Source organism: Panthera tigris, chromosome F2, assembly GCF_018350195.1.
Source record: "Panthera tigris isolate Pti1 chromosome F2, P.tigris_Pti1_mat1.1, whole genome shotgun sequence".
NCBI classification, from domain to species: domain Eukaryota; kingdom Metazoa; phylum Chordata; class Mammalia; order Carnivora; family Felidae; genus Panthera; species Panthera tigris.
This window is the reverse complement of record NC_056676.1, coordinates 47036775-47052907: the sequence shown is the minus strand read 5'-3', so window position 1 is coordinate 47052907 and position 16133 is coordinate 47036775. Positions and strand designations below refer to the sequence as shown.

General features: G+C 44.3%; 1 protein-coding gene across 4 annotated transcripts in view; it reads right to left on the bottom strand.

Moving 5' to 3' along the window:
• GRHL2 (grainyhead like transcription factor 2) overlaps positions 1–16133 on the bottom strand; it is a 167257-nt gene that overhangs the window by 74154 nt on the left and 76970 nt on the right. For all 4 annotated transcript variants that reach the window (XM_007073312.3, XM_042972700.1, XM_015535561.2 and 1 more), the window contains 2 exons: positions 15371–15527; positions 10998–11109 (listed from right to left, as the gene is read on the bottom strand). In XM_007073312.3, coding sequence (XP_007073374.2) covers positions 10998–11109; positions 15371–15527 — 269 coding nt within the window. The remainder of the gene's footprint in view (positions 1–10997; positions 11110–15370; positions 15528–16133) is intronic.

The following is a 16133-nucleotide window of genomic DNA, read 5'->3' as shown; positions in this document are numbered from 1 at the left end:
ATATGTATATATATATATATATATATATATATATATATATATATATATATATATATATAAATTTATCGTCCATAAGACAAACTTGTTCTCACAGGAGGGAAGCTGTTGCTTCTGTTTCTATTTTCCATTTGTAATGCTGACCACGGCATCCGGGGACTGTCCTGATAAGTTCAACAGGATCGGCAGCCACCTAAGGAAATCTGCATAACTGCTCTAAGCGGGTTTCCCCATCTGTGAAATGCAGATAATAGCAGCACCTACCCTACAAGATCATGCTCACTTATGTAGCACTCAGTTATTTCAATACTTGTCTTTTCAAAAGCACAAACGTTTGAGGTGGCTCTGCATGCCTGGGAGCCTGTTCAAAGACGTTTCTTCTGACCAGCTTTCCCTCACTTGGGTTTCTACAACCTCAAAGAGCTTAATTTAATTTTGGAAAGACTTTCTCTTGGCAAGTTTTAGGTTGTGTAAATGAAGAAGGAAAACTTTAGATTTGCCTAATTTCGCACTCGGGGGTGTGCCAAAGACGCACGTTTGTGTCTGTTGCAAAGTGCAGCCAGAGAGAGGCTTCTAGTCAATGTTGAAGGACAGCGGACGATGGTGGCTGTGCGGTTTGTTTCCATCAACAGACGAGCCTCACGAAACTATCAGAGTGTATCTCCACATATTTTTTGTAACTTTTAAGCCAAGCAAGGAATACTACAAAATGTGAGACTATCAGGTTACCTGGGGTCTCATTAAAAGCATCTCTGAAGAAAAGAAACAAGCCTCAGACAAAAAAGATGAAATCAAATCAAAGCGCAGATTACATGTTTGAGACGAAAGCATGGTCTTCCACAGCTAAAGATACAGAAAAGGTCCCATCAAGCAGAGGAAAGACGGTATAGTGCTCACGAAATGTGGGGGGAGGGGGGACATAAAACAGGAAATAAAGCATTTTACCGTATTAAGTATAGAGGGTCTATTAAGATTCTGAGAGGGGTCTCTAAGCATCCATGCCATGCTTTAATCCCCCTTTGTAACATTCCTTCTGGTTAACCACTCAGGGCTTTTAAATTGTCAGCACTAAGGAAACCCTTTGCAGGGAAAGTTTTGGTCAACAATAATATCCTGGAACCAGGTAAATATACTTCTCAGGAGCAGTGAAGAAAAATAACTAAGGGCCACATTCGTTACAATTTTTAATTTCCAAATCTAGCTAGTTTTATTTTTTTTTGAAAGTTTGCTTTGAAACAATTTCCTGTGTTTTCTTCCACAGAACAGTAATGATTTCTAGTTAAGTTAAAAATGAGTCATTTCCCTTGGTGTATTAGTGTATGTATTCTATTTATGTTAGTAATTAGTTATTAAACTACTTTCATCGAAAAGGCTATAGTATAATTGATTAATATTTAAAATATAGGAATATTTAAAACATAGGCATTGACTAGATATAAACCAAAACCCACAGAGGGGCAGCTGATTCTGCCTGGAAAGATTAGGAAGATCCCACCCAAGTGGGGATGGAGGAAAAGGTCTTAAGGGGTGAAATGTCTGCCAGGTCGAGGAGGGAGGGAGGGAGGGACACTCTAGGCAAGCAGAGCCCTAGAGAGGAACAAAGAAGAAGCTGGAAGCAACTAGGAAAACTAGTGAGGGGCAAAAAAGGACCTGTAGATTTGGCACTAAGATTTTTTAATAAGGAAGCCTGGGTGGCTCAGTTGGTTAGGCATCCAACTTCAGCTCAGGTCATGATCTCACAGTTCATGGGTTTGAGCCCCACATCGGGCACCGTGCTGCCAGTGTGGAGCCTGCTTGGGATTCTTCCTCTCCCTCTCTCTCAGCCTCTTCCCCACTCTTTCTCTCTCTCAAAATTAATGAGTAAACTTAAAAAAAAAAGATTTTTTAATAAAAGACAGACTGTACTGGATGGAGAGACACTAGCAGTGTAGGATATGGGCTAGTGGATGCCATTTTGAAGAAACACAGAATGGAAGGAAAGAGGAAGACCCAGCAATAGTTTAAAAGGAAGTCTCCAAGAATCAGGGCCTGGATATATGAACTCTGGCTCTGTTCTGGACCCTTTGCTGGGGGAAGGGGGGAGGAACTGCTGGATCACACTAAGTACACATGTTGAGACGGAAGTGACTCTCCCCAGAGCTGTTGTCCCCAACAGAATGAGCTTCTAGGATGCATACTGAGACATGCAATGCAATAAATGAAAACCCACAGTGGCTCAATGATTACTGAAAATCAATAGGCTCTGCCTGAATAAACTTTAAAGAGTACTTGCATTTTATAATGTTTTCATGTTTATTTACCTTAGAGAGAGAGGGAAAGAGAGTACAAGCAGGGGAGGGGCACAGAGGGCGGGAGAGAGAGCAGACTCCATGCTGTCAGCATAGAGCTTCATGCAGGGCTGGAACCCACAAATCGTGAGATCATGACCTGAGCCAAAACCAAGAGTCAGATGCTTAACACAATGAATCACCCAGGCGCCCCTTATAATGTTTTAAAACATATAACCTTAATAGCCTACCACACTTTTATCACATAAATGTTTTTTAACCAAAGTTGATGGCGAAGAGGAATTTTCAGTAACTGTGGCTACAGCACTTCCCTAAAAGCAGAAGGTGACTCACATGTGTAAGCGTGTGTTTGAATTTCTTCAATCTGCAACTCAAAAGTACAATTGTACGTGCTTATCTTTGGCTATTTGAAGCTTATTGCTGACACTGAAGGCTGCTAGGCACTAGAATGGGTCTTCGAGAGAAGACTGGAATGTCCTCTCATGGAATGGCACTTCTCAAGTCTCTCACGAAGGATCAAGTACCATCATCTGACAAAGAGTTCAGGTCTCTTTTATAAATCAACGTTGGCTTAACTGGGAAGTTAACAGCGTCTGGAAGTATCATCAAGGGTGGGAAAATGTTGGGGCCTGTCGTGCTGGAGACGGGAGCCCCATTTGCAGGTCTGAGGTGATTACAGCAGACTGGCCACCGTGGGCAGTACCTTCTGATCAAATGGGCAGTACCTTCTGATCAAACAAAAGAAATGACTTTTTGGTAACTGGCGGTATAGGACACAGACACATTACAAGAACTATCAATCCTTACGTCAATTGTCTTTCACTAAATTTGAACCACAAACCCAATTCCTGCAGCTGCTCAAGTTCCACTAAGATTAACCTCCATTAAAAAAAAAAAAAAAAAATTAATTCCAGTGTAGTGAACATCCATCCAGTGTTATATGAGTTTCAAGTGTACAATATAGCGATTGAGCAATTCCATATATTACTCAGTGCTCAACAAGGTAAGTGTGCTCGTAATCTCCTTCACCTATTTGACCCACCCCCCACCGACCTCCCCGCTGGGAACCATCTGTTTGTTCTCTATAGTTAAGAGTCTGTTTTTTGGTTTGTCACTTTTCTTTCCTCTGTTTTGTTTCTTAAATTCCACATTTGAATGAAATCATATGGTATTGGTCTTTCCTCTAGAAAACTCCAAGAAAAAAACAATCACGTTAATTTTAATCACAATTCCTATTTGAAAGTGGAATATGATTCCAGGCTGAAGAGAGTTCTGAAGCCTGGAAAGAACAGCTTAAGTGGAGTAATTCACCAAGGTCAGAATAATTCTGAGCTGGAGAGTCTTCCGAAAGGCTTCTCTTCAACTTGCAAAGAAAACTATTGAGAACGAAACTTCAGGAAATATTTCCACCTCATCGGGACTTAAGCTTTCAAGAAAGCTTTACCTTGACATAAAAGGGGCATTTAAAAACTGGCGCTAAAAAGATAGATTTGCATGAGGGACGGATGAAAATCCCATAATCACATGCTAATAATCAAAGATGAACTACAACCGCCTGCTGCTATTTACCACGGAGAACTACAGGATTAATATTAACAATGTAACTGACACATCCCGATACAGGGAAAGACGACTGCTGATTGAAATTGAAGACAGAGAGGGAACTAAGAACAAATTGTTGGTTTCACAATTAGCCACTAAGTTATACTGATAATGGTTTGTTGGATGTGACTACAAAGTAATGAGGCATATTTAGATGTGCTTGTGGAGTCAGTGTCATTGTCATTACAATCCACGTGACCCACTGTGAAAATGCAAAAACCACGGTGTTCTTTATTTTGGAACATCTGCATGGTAAGGTGGTAAAATAATTCTTAATTCTGTCCAGTAGAGAGAAACTGTATGTGAATGTGCTTCAATTTATCTATTGTAGCTTCTGGCTCTCATTCCGTAAAGTTAATTTCAGCTGTGGACCCTCCTCTAACTTTCCTTCCCTCCATGAAAGGGAGCAAAGAGAAATATGTGCCTTCCCCAGAAAGCGGTCTTGGAATTACCCATGGTTTGAGTAAGCTTGAGATGTAGTCCAGTTCGTTTTGTCATTTGTGGTTCACGTAAAATATTTTTAAATGGCTCGCGCTGCGCAAAACTGGATGACGCCACTGTGCAAATGAGTCCCGGGGAACTTCCGTGTGTAGACGGTGCCTCAAAGTCGTCTTGCCCCTGGCTGAACACAGCACCTGGCTAGCCTGCACTTCCTGGCTACGTAGCTCCTCTCGACACCCCTACCTAGAAGCAGGGCACCCGTTTAGTTAGCAAAGCCACACTTTGTTTCTGTGATCTTTTCCCTCTCCTTTATCCCCACAGCCAGTCATCACGGAGGATCTATCAGTTCTAGAATCCGTCTCTTGGTCCTGGGATAACTTTGCATCTCCCCTTTGCAATTCACTCCTCCGGGGGGCTCTCCACCATTCACCCGGCTATAATTGGTCTTCCCACTACCGGTCTCTCCCTCACTTCACCCCATCCTCCATGCTGACCTGGAATTAACTGTCTGAAATACAGGTATCATCCCATGACAGTGCTGCTAAAAACACTCAATGGTTATCCAAAGGCTCTGAGTTCAAGTACTACAACTCACTAAAGAGAAATGTCATGGCATTACATTATCCTATTTGTTTGCTATTTCTGCACCCTTCCCTCCATCTGTCCTTACCAGCAATCTGGGACGACTGATGTACAAATGGAATGCACCCACTTGGATGAATGACAATACGTAGGTATCATTTTTATTATTCCTCTCTTGCATATTCTTGGATCTCTAAACTCCACTCTGTTCAATAATAGCAAAACTCAAAATAAGGTATGCATGCTACAGTTCAGTATAAAAAAGTACAAACACAGACACACAAACACACATTTGAATATCTCCCCAACAAAACTGTGCAACAAGACTTTATGAAGCCAAGACTGTGTTAAAGCAGCAGAGGATGAAAAACTCTGAGCTTCATGACCCTCAACATCTGCTGCGGTGATGCCCTTCTGCAAAGCCCCTGGGGTAGCATTTCCCCAACATTCTCCCTGCAGGTCAGGTTTGCCACTGGGACACAGGTGGCACGAGTCAATGGCCCTCTAACACCTACAGCCTTCCGGGGCCTGGACCCCCACACACTCTGCCGGGCTTGATGAGCCTCTACGGGAGGCCTGGAGTTTTGGCCTGGACCACATGGAACCCGCTTTACCCAGGCCTCCTTTCGGAGAGACGAGCAAACCCATCTACCTTACACATCCCTGTTGCCCTAAGATTCTCCTTTAAAAGGCAAGCCTTTCCCCAGCTCCCAAGCCCTTCTCTCTCATTTCCTCAGGACTTCCTTCTTTCACCTTACTGTCTGTATTAGTTCAATCAATGAACACTCTTACTAGTATGTAGGTCTGTTTCCAGCCCTCCCATCTTTGCTAACACTTTTATCAGACTTTATAAAATAATTTGCCAATCTCATTTTGGTTCTTCTGCCTTGATTCCTGGGTATGCATGTGCTGTTTCCTTGGCTTGCCATGCACTCGTATGGCACCTCGTCGACCTGGTATGTTCTTGTCATCCTCTCTGAGGGGTCTCAGGAACACCTCCTCCGGGAAGTGCTCCTCCAAGATGCCATTCACTGTGTGACATCTTAGCCATTCATCTTCTTGCCCCAGGCTCGAGCAGTTTGAGGACAGGGGCTCTGTCCTAATTACCTCTAAATCACTAGTTCCTAACAAAGGGTCTGGCATGTTTGCTGAATGAATAAGGAATAGCCGTGCCTTTCTGCAAGCCAGTGGCAACTAATATGGGGCCAGCACTAACTCCGCATCCTTATAAAGGGACGTTCACAATCAGAGATAAACAAACAACAGAAACAATCCAAGTGCCGCTTCCATACAGGAGACCTCAGGTATAATTGGCACAGAAGAGCTCCTTGGGCTGCAGAATGTAAACTCATTTATGACCTGGAATAATTGTTCGTTCAACGAGCTCACAAGAAAGAACTTGTGAGGCTTAGAGAACTCTGCTCGCATGCTTTGAAAAGCAGCAGGAGCCGCTTGGGCTGAAGTCTGTTTGTTTTACTTTTATCAAGTAAGAACTAATTGCTAATGTTTCCTTCCCCCCCCTGCCCGCCCCCCGCAAAATAGTTTATGGCCCAATGTACAAGAACCACATATCTGAACTGGCTTTCAGAAACACCAGAACTAGCAGCAGCCAAGAGTCCCATGCCCCAGACTGCCAAACAGTCTCATGTCCGGAGAGGAAGGCTGAGAAAGGGGAAGCAGGACATCAGCAAGGTCAGGCAATGGATGTCTGCAGTCACTCTACAAGTAATCAGGGCCTGCTGGGGCCACGAACTACCTAGGGGTTGAGATCCAAAGATGATATACAGTGGAGTGAGGACAGAGAATAAAGAAAAACCCCACAAGTGGTGCAAACTCAAGCATTCTTGAGTTTCCACCTCACCTACACCACTTACCAAGCACATGACCTTGGGGAAAATTCTCAACCATTCACCACCTCAGTTTTTAGAATTGTTTTGGGGAATGAAGGGCAAAATGTTTATATATGAACGAGCCTGGGACACACAAGACAGGGGACACATGAGAGATATAATTAAGACATAGTTCAGTCCTTCCAGAGGCCTGCCTTCTGTCAGTGTAATAAGAGTTTAATCCACACGTTTCTTTATTCATTCGTCCATTCACTCATTCATTCAGGAAATATTTATTGACGACTCACTATGTCTCAGGCCCTGTGCTAAAAGAGACAAGTGTCTGCACTCATGGGCTTTACCTTCTAGTAGGAGGGGGGACACAAGAAGAAACAGAAACATATATACATAAAGAGAATGTAGGGGGGTGATAAACGCTCTGCAGTAAAATACAGGTGAAGGGGCTGGAGAGCGATGAGGATATGCCGTTTAGGTAAGGTGACAGGGAAGGTCTCTTTGATAAGGTGACAGCAGGCAAAAAGTGATGGGACAAACCACGTAATGGGCAAGTATCTGCCCAAGGAGGGCTGTGCCTGGTGTGATGCAGGGCAGCCCCACTGGTGACTCCAATCAGGACACAGGGAACCTGGGAGCCAAGGCATCATGTGCTTTGAGGAGCAGCCTCATTCCCTGGGCCCTGGGCCCTAGGCCCTCGGGCTCCCACTCTCCTTTGCACGGACCCACAGAAAGGACTCCATCGGGAACACTGAGAGTCCTCTCCCCAGCAGGCGACCAGCACTGAGGGGCTAGTCAGAGGACCAGAAGTATGTGGGGATGAGGAGCAGCCTTGGAGAGCAACCAACATTCTAACCCAAGTGAGATCAATGTACATCAGGAAAGATGTAGAATGTTCGCCAGCCATCATTACAGGGTACAAGAGACAAGAGAGAAATCCTTGCGTATGACTGCTGAGGGGATGCGGAATAAGGAAAGATACAAAGAGAGGCGGAGGCTTCAGTGGGCTTTGCTTGAAGTGGAGGTAGAGAGGCAGAGAGCTGGAGGACGGCTGGTTACCCCGGGAACCTCCAGAAAAATGAGATGAAAGACTCTGCATGCCTCTACACACAAAATTGTGTTTAAGGAGTTTGAGGTTCCCCTCAGTCCATCCACAGACTCTGAAGACCACAGGTTATGAATCTCTGCTTTAGCGAAAGGGGCCTTATCTCAGTCTCGAACTCCCAACTTCAAGGTCACTACCCAGAGGGCCCGGTGGAACCTGATGGCCGCGGTGGCTGGTGGAGATTTAGAAACGGCAGCCTTGGAGCCCTGACTATAACCTCCAGCTTCATGGAGGTTAGGCAAAGTAAAACATTTTTAAACGCTGGATTCTTCCTTTCCTTCTTTAGGCTACCAGAAGGTTCTCGACCCAAACTGGCAACTACACAGCACATGCGCTCCTCAGCCTCCCCTCACCCTCAGCAGGCACCGCTCACTCCCCTGGCGGAACCAAGGTAGAGCCTTCACAATGTTCTCAGCACCACACTCCAGAGCTCCCGCTGATGGCGGGGCACCACACACAGACGTACACGTGATCGCGGCTTCGGCCCTCCCTTTATACTGGAGATGGTGTTAGCCATCAACTGGCAGAGGAGTGCGCGGTTTGATCTTTTTTTAATCTAGTAAAAGAACGAATTATATAAGATTTTTGCATATTTCCTCATCCTATGTGAGCAGCTGTCAGGTTGAGGTTGTGGCGAGAAAAATCCATTTTCCATTTGAAGCTAAGGAACTGATTAACACCCCTCAGGTTCAGGTTCAGAGCAAGTAGCCCAAGTAAGCCACAAAGCTTCTTAGTAAAAGTCATAAATCTCAAAGATAAGTCACGTGTGTGCGTGTGTGTGCCCATGCGTGTGTAAAGGGTTGTAGAGAAAAGTCTGAAGGCAGGCAAGAGGTGATAAGAAGAAAGATAAGATCTGAAGTCCTGTGAGAGCTGAGAAATCATTCTGGTCTAAGAAAAGTAAACCTTGCAACACTATCAAAGTTGAACCAGCAGGTAAGCCAGTAAAATGCTTTTATTATTTGCCTTATTTGGACTTAGTCCATATTTCTGTTTAATTGCTCCTCTCATTTTCTTGGGTAATAATTATAAGGCTAACTTTTCAAATAAAATAAAATTGTTCCTCTGCTCCATGTAGACTGGCTACAAAGCAGGTTAAGGCAAGTATCCCCAAGCCCGTGTCCTAGTCAATCACTCTTGGAGTTTCTATGTAAGGGCTGGGTGAGGAACACTGTCTCATCCTAGCTCTTGCACTAATTATCTGAGAAGTCACTTGGCAAAGTGGGTCAGTGGGTCTCTCTGGGCTCAGTTTCCTGGTTCATTAAAGTTATTATGTTTATTATTTATTATTAAGCATTTATAAATACATTTGACTAGTAGGAGGTGTATGTGGGGGGGGGGGGGCATGCTGGTGTGCACTGGGGGGAGGAGGGGCGTAACCATCTTGCAGGATAAACCAGCAAGTAGTTCCATAGGTTCTATTGTGAGTCTCTAACCCTAACCTAGTCACTAACCTTTCTGCCGTTGGTCATGAGACCTTAGCAAGGGTGAGATGGAATGTCTAAACATCCATCATTGCAGTGTGTAAGAAATCAAAGCCATGGCTCAGTAATGCCTTTCTTTCAATGGTTCAGTAATACCTTCTGAAACCCAACACAATGGCAACCTTCACTTTGCCTACACTCACTGCGACTGCATCCTCTTTGCTGCAAAATGAGGCAAGAAAGCCCACAGATGAGAAATTACTTATTTCTTATAAAAACAGCATATGCAGTGTTAAAATTACTTAGAAACACATATATTACTGTCTGCATCCTGAAGTACCTTCTAGAAACTTTAAGATCCGATCCCTGACTTCCCATCTTACTCTGTATCCCAGAGGTCGATTCCCGCAAACTGCATTTGCTAGGCTGTGCCAATGGCTTCAGGGTAAGTGCGGCCCTTGGGAAGCACTGGTGGGAGGCTGGGAGACAGGGAGAAGACAGGGCATTCCGTCCCCTCCTCCCAGTTGGCATTCTTTGAAGAGGTGTGTCTGGCAGTGACTCCTCCGTAGTTCCTCTTGCAAAGCTGCTCCCTCTGTGGCCCCAGCTCCTGCTGAGGCAGCCCCCACTATGGTTCCAGCTCTTGCTGGGTGGTTCTCCCAATACCCACAACCTCCTCCCTTTGATCTTCCAGCCCTGCAGGTAACAGCAGCAGACTCCTGCTGTTGCTCATCTCTGGAATGCCTCCCGGTGCCTTCAGCCCTCCCAATGTTTGCAACAAATTCCCTCTGTGGGACCATTTGGCATGGACTCTGCTTTCCTGGCTGAATCCTGAGTCCCACCCAGGGGACTACCTGTCTCTAGAGAACAGACATCGTGTCTAAGAATACACAGGTTTCAGGGGCGCCTGGGTGGCTCAGTTGGTTAAGCGTCTGACCCTCGATTTTGGCTCAGGTGATGATCTTGCAGTTCATGAGATCAAGCCCCGTGTTGGGCTCTGGGCTAACAGTGCGGAGGCTGCTTGGGATTCTCTCTCTCACTCTTCCTCTCTCTTGCTCTGCCCCCACCCTACACGCGCACTCTCTCTCTCTCTCCCTCTCTCTCAAAATAAATAAATAAACATTAAAACTAAAAAAGAATACACAAACTCCAGGAAATATACTTGGCAAAATCGTTCCTCCTGCTGGAAAAGCTCTCTCAAAGGTGTCATTTGCCGGACCACCTAATGTGTTGGAGCTGAAGGCATGTGTTGGAGCTGAAGGGACACTAGACAGAGAATTAGAGAGCCAGAACTGACTTTCCAGTCATGTGACCTTCACAAGTACCTTAGAGTCAAATGATCCTGAGGTTATTCGTGTCACAGCGGGATAAGAGTTCATCTGGTCGGCCCGACTGGCCGTTAGACCCAAACACAGGAGGGCCTGGAAATACGTTTTAGAAACCGACACGGTCGTTGCAAATCCAAATGTATCACTATTATTATATGAGGCACAGCTGACTTCCATAGAACAAAAAGTGCTTTGCACCCAGCTTAGCCTGATTTTGATTTCTCAGCCTGATTTGTACCAAATGTACTGACAAAGTGCACAGACTCGTGCTTGGCATTTCTCCTGAAGAGCTGCGTGGGTCCTAGCTCTGATTTGTGTGCCAGGCTCTCCTTGGCATCACGGCAACAGGGCGGTTCACCAAAGACCACACGGAGAGGTCAAGGTCAACTTACCAATGTCAAGGACCCGCTGCTTCGCCGTATGCTGCCGAGAGTGCCAGTACTTCCAGTATTTCAGCTGCTCATCTCGGTTTTTGTCTTCACTGAAGACCACCATCACCACGCTCTGCAGAGGGGAGAATCACAGGTTTTACTTTCTGCCCAGGGCCTCCGATGCGTCAGCCTCCAGTTCTGGCAGTCCGGCCAGAGGTGTGCTCCCATGGGGCTGCTTTTCTTGCTTTACAAAACCCAGACAAGCTCGGCTGTGCAGCTTAGTTTGTTTACAGATGGGCCTATTCAAAAAGTGATTGGGAAATGAGAACCGTACATAGGAAAAAAGAATCCTACCTCCTCGTCACCACGAGTCATAAACAACCAAATTAACCAATGAACAGCATATTTGTTGTCTTGTGGGGCGAGTGGGAATACCAAAAAAATCTATTTGGTACTGAAAACAAACACATTTTTGAAATTCTGTATTCTGAAACACAGAATTTGGTGCCATTTATAAAGAAGCAAGCACCTGTTTCTAGCCTAATTAAGTGCCTCAGGCTGGAATAGTGGAGTAATGAGAGAAATACTAAGGTAATGAAAGAAATACTACAAGATGAGTTCATACTGATGAACATGGGTCTAAGTTACAGACCAAAAGCTACGAGGCCAACTGTTTTATTTATTTCAACACAATTTGGATGGGCTTTCTTGGAAAATTAATCATATCTTATAGAAATAAGAATCCAAAACCCCTTTGAGTCCTAAATGATAAAAATCCTCATTAAACTAAATAAATGTTAATTCACTGCCACTCACGAGATGAGACCCTACCAACACAAACAACCCCAAATCCCTTTAACTGCAATATCAGGGATACTGGTGCTCTCCTCCCTCCATAACCAAAATACTTCTTGGACATTTTCCTACTATTGCAGAATATTTCATTGATTCTCGTTCCTTAATAACTTCTCCCTTGTAGCATTTTGCACACTTGTAGTCATTTCATTAATTATTTATAACTATTCTGTCGATGGCAATGTCTTCCCATTGGCTTCCAACTCAAAGAGGACAAGGACAGTGGTCCTGGTGCCTGGCAAATAAGAGATACACAATACACGCTTGCGGCTGTACCGTCAACTCCAAATCGGGCTGATTCCCAAAGTATGTGTGAACATTGGTTACACAGGAAAGCAGGTCTCTGTTAGGAACACTAGTTCGGAAATATCCATATTATTCGGATTCACAAGCAGCATGACCCTCGAAGGTCCGGAGAGATGACAAGAAGGGGCATCCCTGGCCATTCTGGTGGAACTAAGAGCCACAAGCGTTTCATTCTTCTCTCTCCCACTTCCTGAATCTGTCTTCCACTTCCTGAAACTTCGCCATTTACAATAGTCCCCCTTAACTGTGGCTTCCGTTACCCACAATTGGGCACCCCAGTCTAGAAGCAGAGAAGCGTCTTCTGATAGCTCATCCAAGGGTCAACAGTAGCGTAACGTTACGGTCACAGTGCCCACATCGTTCATGTCACTTCATCTCCTCATGTAGGAATTTTATCATCTCCCATCATCACGAAAAGAAGGGTGAGCAGAGTATAGTAAGATACTTAGAGACAGAGATACCACATTCACATAACCTTTATGACAGTATATTGTTAAAACTCTTCTATCTTATTATTAGTTATTCCTGTTAATCTCTTACTCTGCTAATTTATAAATTAAACCTTATAAGTACGTATATAAATGAAAAACCATAGCATATAAATGGCTACATACTATCCATGGTTTCAGGCATCCACTGCGGGGGTGGGGGGGGACCTACAATGTGTCCCCCACACATAACAGGGCAAGGACTACCGTATATGTAAAAGTTCAGTGAGTGGTCTCCTGGTGTTTATCTCTTTCTGTTCCAAGATAAAGATAGCAGGTAATTTTTTTTGTAGCAAATGACTACGTTAGCCTAAATAATGGCATATTCTTGGTCTGGAAACTTATTTCTTCAGTAATACAGAGAAAGGCAGTTTGAAAATGCTATTACCAAGCATACATGCTTCTATTCAGAATGACACTGTTCTCCAAAATTAATGCTGGTGGGTTCCAAGTGCATCCCTCTTTTCCTCCATGTTGCTTGCTCTCCCAGAGCTGAGGAGAAAGAAAGATCCCTCTGAAAGGCACCATTCTAACTCTCCAAGGGTGTTAGACTGAAGTCCGTGAGAGAGCAGGGCTCTTTCTAGCCAAAATGAACAGATGGAAATAAATTAAATATTAAATTATTTCCACAGTTTCAATGAAGTAGAATTCTTGGAAGAGTGTCTATACTCAAAACTCAAGGGGCGCCTGGGTGGCTCAGTCGGTTAGGCGTCCGACTTCGGCTCAGGTCATGATCTCGCGGTATGTGAGTTCGAGCCCCGCGTCGGGCTCTGTGCTGACAGCTCAGAGCCTGGAGCCTGTTTCCGATTCTGTGTCTCCCTCTCTCTGACCCTCCCCTGTTCATGCTCTGTCTCTCTCTGTCTCAAAAATAAATAAACGTTTAAAAAAAAACAAAAAAAAAACCTCAATAGTCATGGCCTTAGAATGTGAACCATCCACCATCTTTTCAGGGTGAAGATAATGGTGCTGTTAAGAGGGTGCATATACATACTGGTTATAGAGTTATACAATCTAAAAGAGTTACACGTGCGCTGGTAATTTACAAGATTGTGTTTTAAAAAGTAAATTTATCCAGAGTAAATTTATCCACACGTGGGGGTAATAGGGTATGAAGCCTAGCATATATATCCAGAGGTGGGTCCCAGGCTAAAACGCTTATGGCTTTTAGCCCTCCATGTGACTCAACACAGTGTACCTTAGTGGTTAAGAGAATGAGTTCAGGAATCTGACTGCCTGGGATATATCCTGGTTCCCTCACATTTTAGCTGTGTAACCTTGGCCAGTTACTAGTCTCTAAAAGGCTCCGTTTCCTCATCTGTAAGATTACAAAAATAGTGCCTATATCATAGGGTTGTTGTTAGTTTCAAATAAATGGATTGCTAGATATATGGTACTTAACACAGTGCCCGGCACATAGAAGATCCACCCAATAAATAGTAGTTGTTACGTTGTGGCGCTTGTTAGTATCATGGCATCTCTCTGTCATTGTTGTCGTCATTAATATTATTATATCTCTCCACCATTACGATGATTATGAGGAGGAGGAGGATGGCCCCCCTCTGCCACAGCCTTGACCACAGGGTAGGGAACACACCAGGCACCTTTCCGCCTACAACGGGCTCACCCTTGGGTAGGACATTCGCTCCACATCTTTCTCTCACTCCCAGCTGCCCTGCCTCCCGCAGCTCTGATCTGGGACTGGGACAGGCTTACAGGGAAGAAGAACTGCAGGCCTGAGAAATGACCAGCAACCTTCCTTATCTTTCTCACTGAAACAAAGCCACAAAACCCAGCTGACTCAGAGATCACCACTGCAATGATTTTACCTAAAACTAGTAACAGACAAGCTGGCCAGCAGGTGCCCAAATACTCTTCTCTCTCTTCTCCCTCATTTGTTACCTTTGCACGGGCATCTGGGATGGGGACAAAGTCACTATGCTCTCTCTAGGGACAGCGTGGCTTTCTTCTCAATGTACTAAAGAGCTTAGGAGGCAGTAGCTATGGATAAAATAAGGTGGGGTGGCACTATGCACACAGCATGTAAAACAAATCATTTTACAATCGGGCAGGAAAGTCCTTCAACCTCTTTTCAGAGAGCTCTGCTATGATTTTCCTTTTCAGGAGAAAAGAATTACCAGTTTCCTCCCTTCTTGGCCGCGGCGAGAATGCCAGAAGCTGGTAGGCTTCCGGCACAGTTCCATTTCCAACAAACGGAACTAATACTCATGAATGTGAAAACTCCACCGAGTCACTCCTGGTAGGGATCATGTCATGCCTCACTTTACTCCTGAGGAAGCACTGGGCTGCAGAAGGGCTTTGTAAGCAAGTCGCAAAGGGTCCAGGGACACAGAATAAGTTGCAGCCTCCCTCACAGAAGACAGCCGCAGCTCTTTCCTTGCCCACAAATAAGCTCCGACTTACAACTACCTGCTTGAAAAATTAAGATCAATTGATTGAACACAAGAACAACCACTAGGTAGCATAAAGGTAATGAAGGAAACTGGGAAAATCCCTTGGATACAGCCAGAAAGCATGTCTCAACCATGTCCCTCCCTGGGGTTTATTGGTTACTGATTAAAATGATAAACGGTAAGCCAGTAAGTTCTGTCCTGCTCCAACTCTCTGACATTTGTTCTGGAATTATTTATTTTGGAATTTTTTCCACACCCTCCCGCAAGATGAAGGAAGGTAGCAATTTCCTTCATCTGATCCCTCTGTGCTTTATTTGAGAAATAAGGATCATACCCTAACTTTGCTGATTGGGTGTCGGAAGCATTTGTTGTCTCCAGTCTCGCTGAGCGTTATGGCATAGAACTGTCCTTTGTTGAGGTAGGTCATGGGGCCCTCCCCCTGCTTCTGACGCAGAGACTTGGTAGCTTCCAGGGTGTATTGAAATGTGCCACTGTGAACAGAAAACAAACAGTGGTCAGATTCACTCACTTGGACATTTCTGCCTTCCTAATCAATTTCACATTGACAGCATTTTGTAGGAATATTAACCAATATTTACTCCATTTCAGAGACAAAACACAACATATGGCAAAGAGATGAGACCAGACAAAAGGTCATTGCTAATACAATGTATAGAGCATTTCTAATAGTGGCCCATAAACCAGATGGTTTAGAAGGAGAGAAAAGTCCATAAAGAGCCTGTCCAATTACATAAGGTTGTGCCAGAGGAATCTGTTAGGTCTTGGATGGCAATCAGTAATGCCTGAAGCTTAAGAACTGATAGCATTTGCCACTTTTATCCCAACAACAAGCCAAATGTGTGAAAGGTTTTGTTTAATTCATACCTGTACCTAGACCTCTTTTTGTACAACCAAGATGTTGCAAAATAGCTATGTCCCACTTGAAAACATTTTGAAATGTGAAAACCTAAATGAAACTCAAACATTCACTATTGAGAATCTAGTTCCATAGCAGAAACTGGGTTTTTTATTTTTGGTTTTTTGTTTGTTTGTTTTCAAGACTGCAAAAGAACTCATGAAAGGGTAACTGCTGTAAA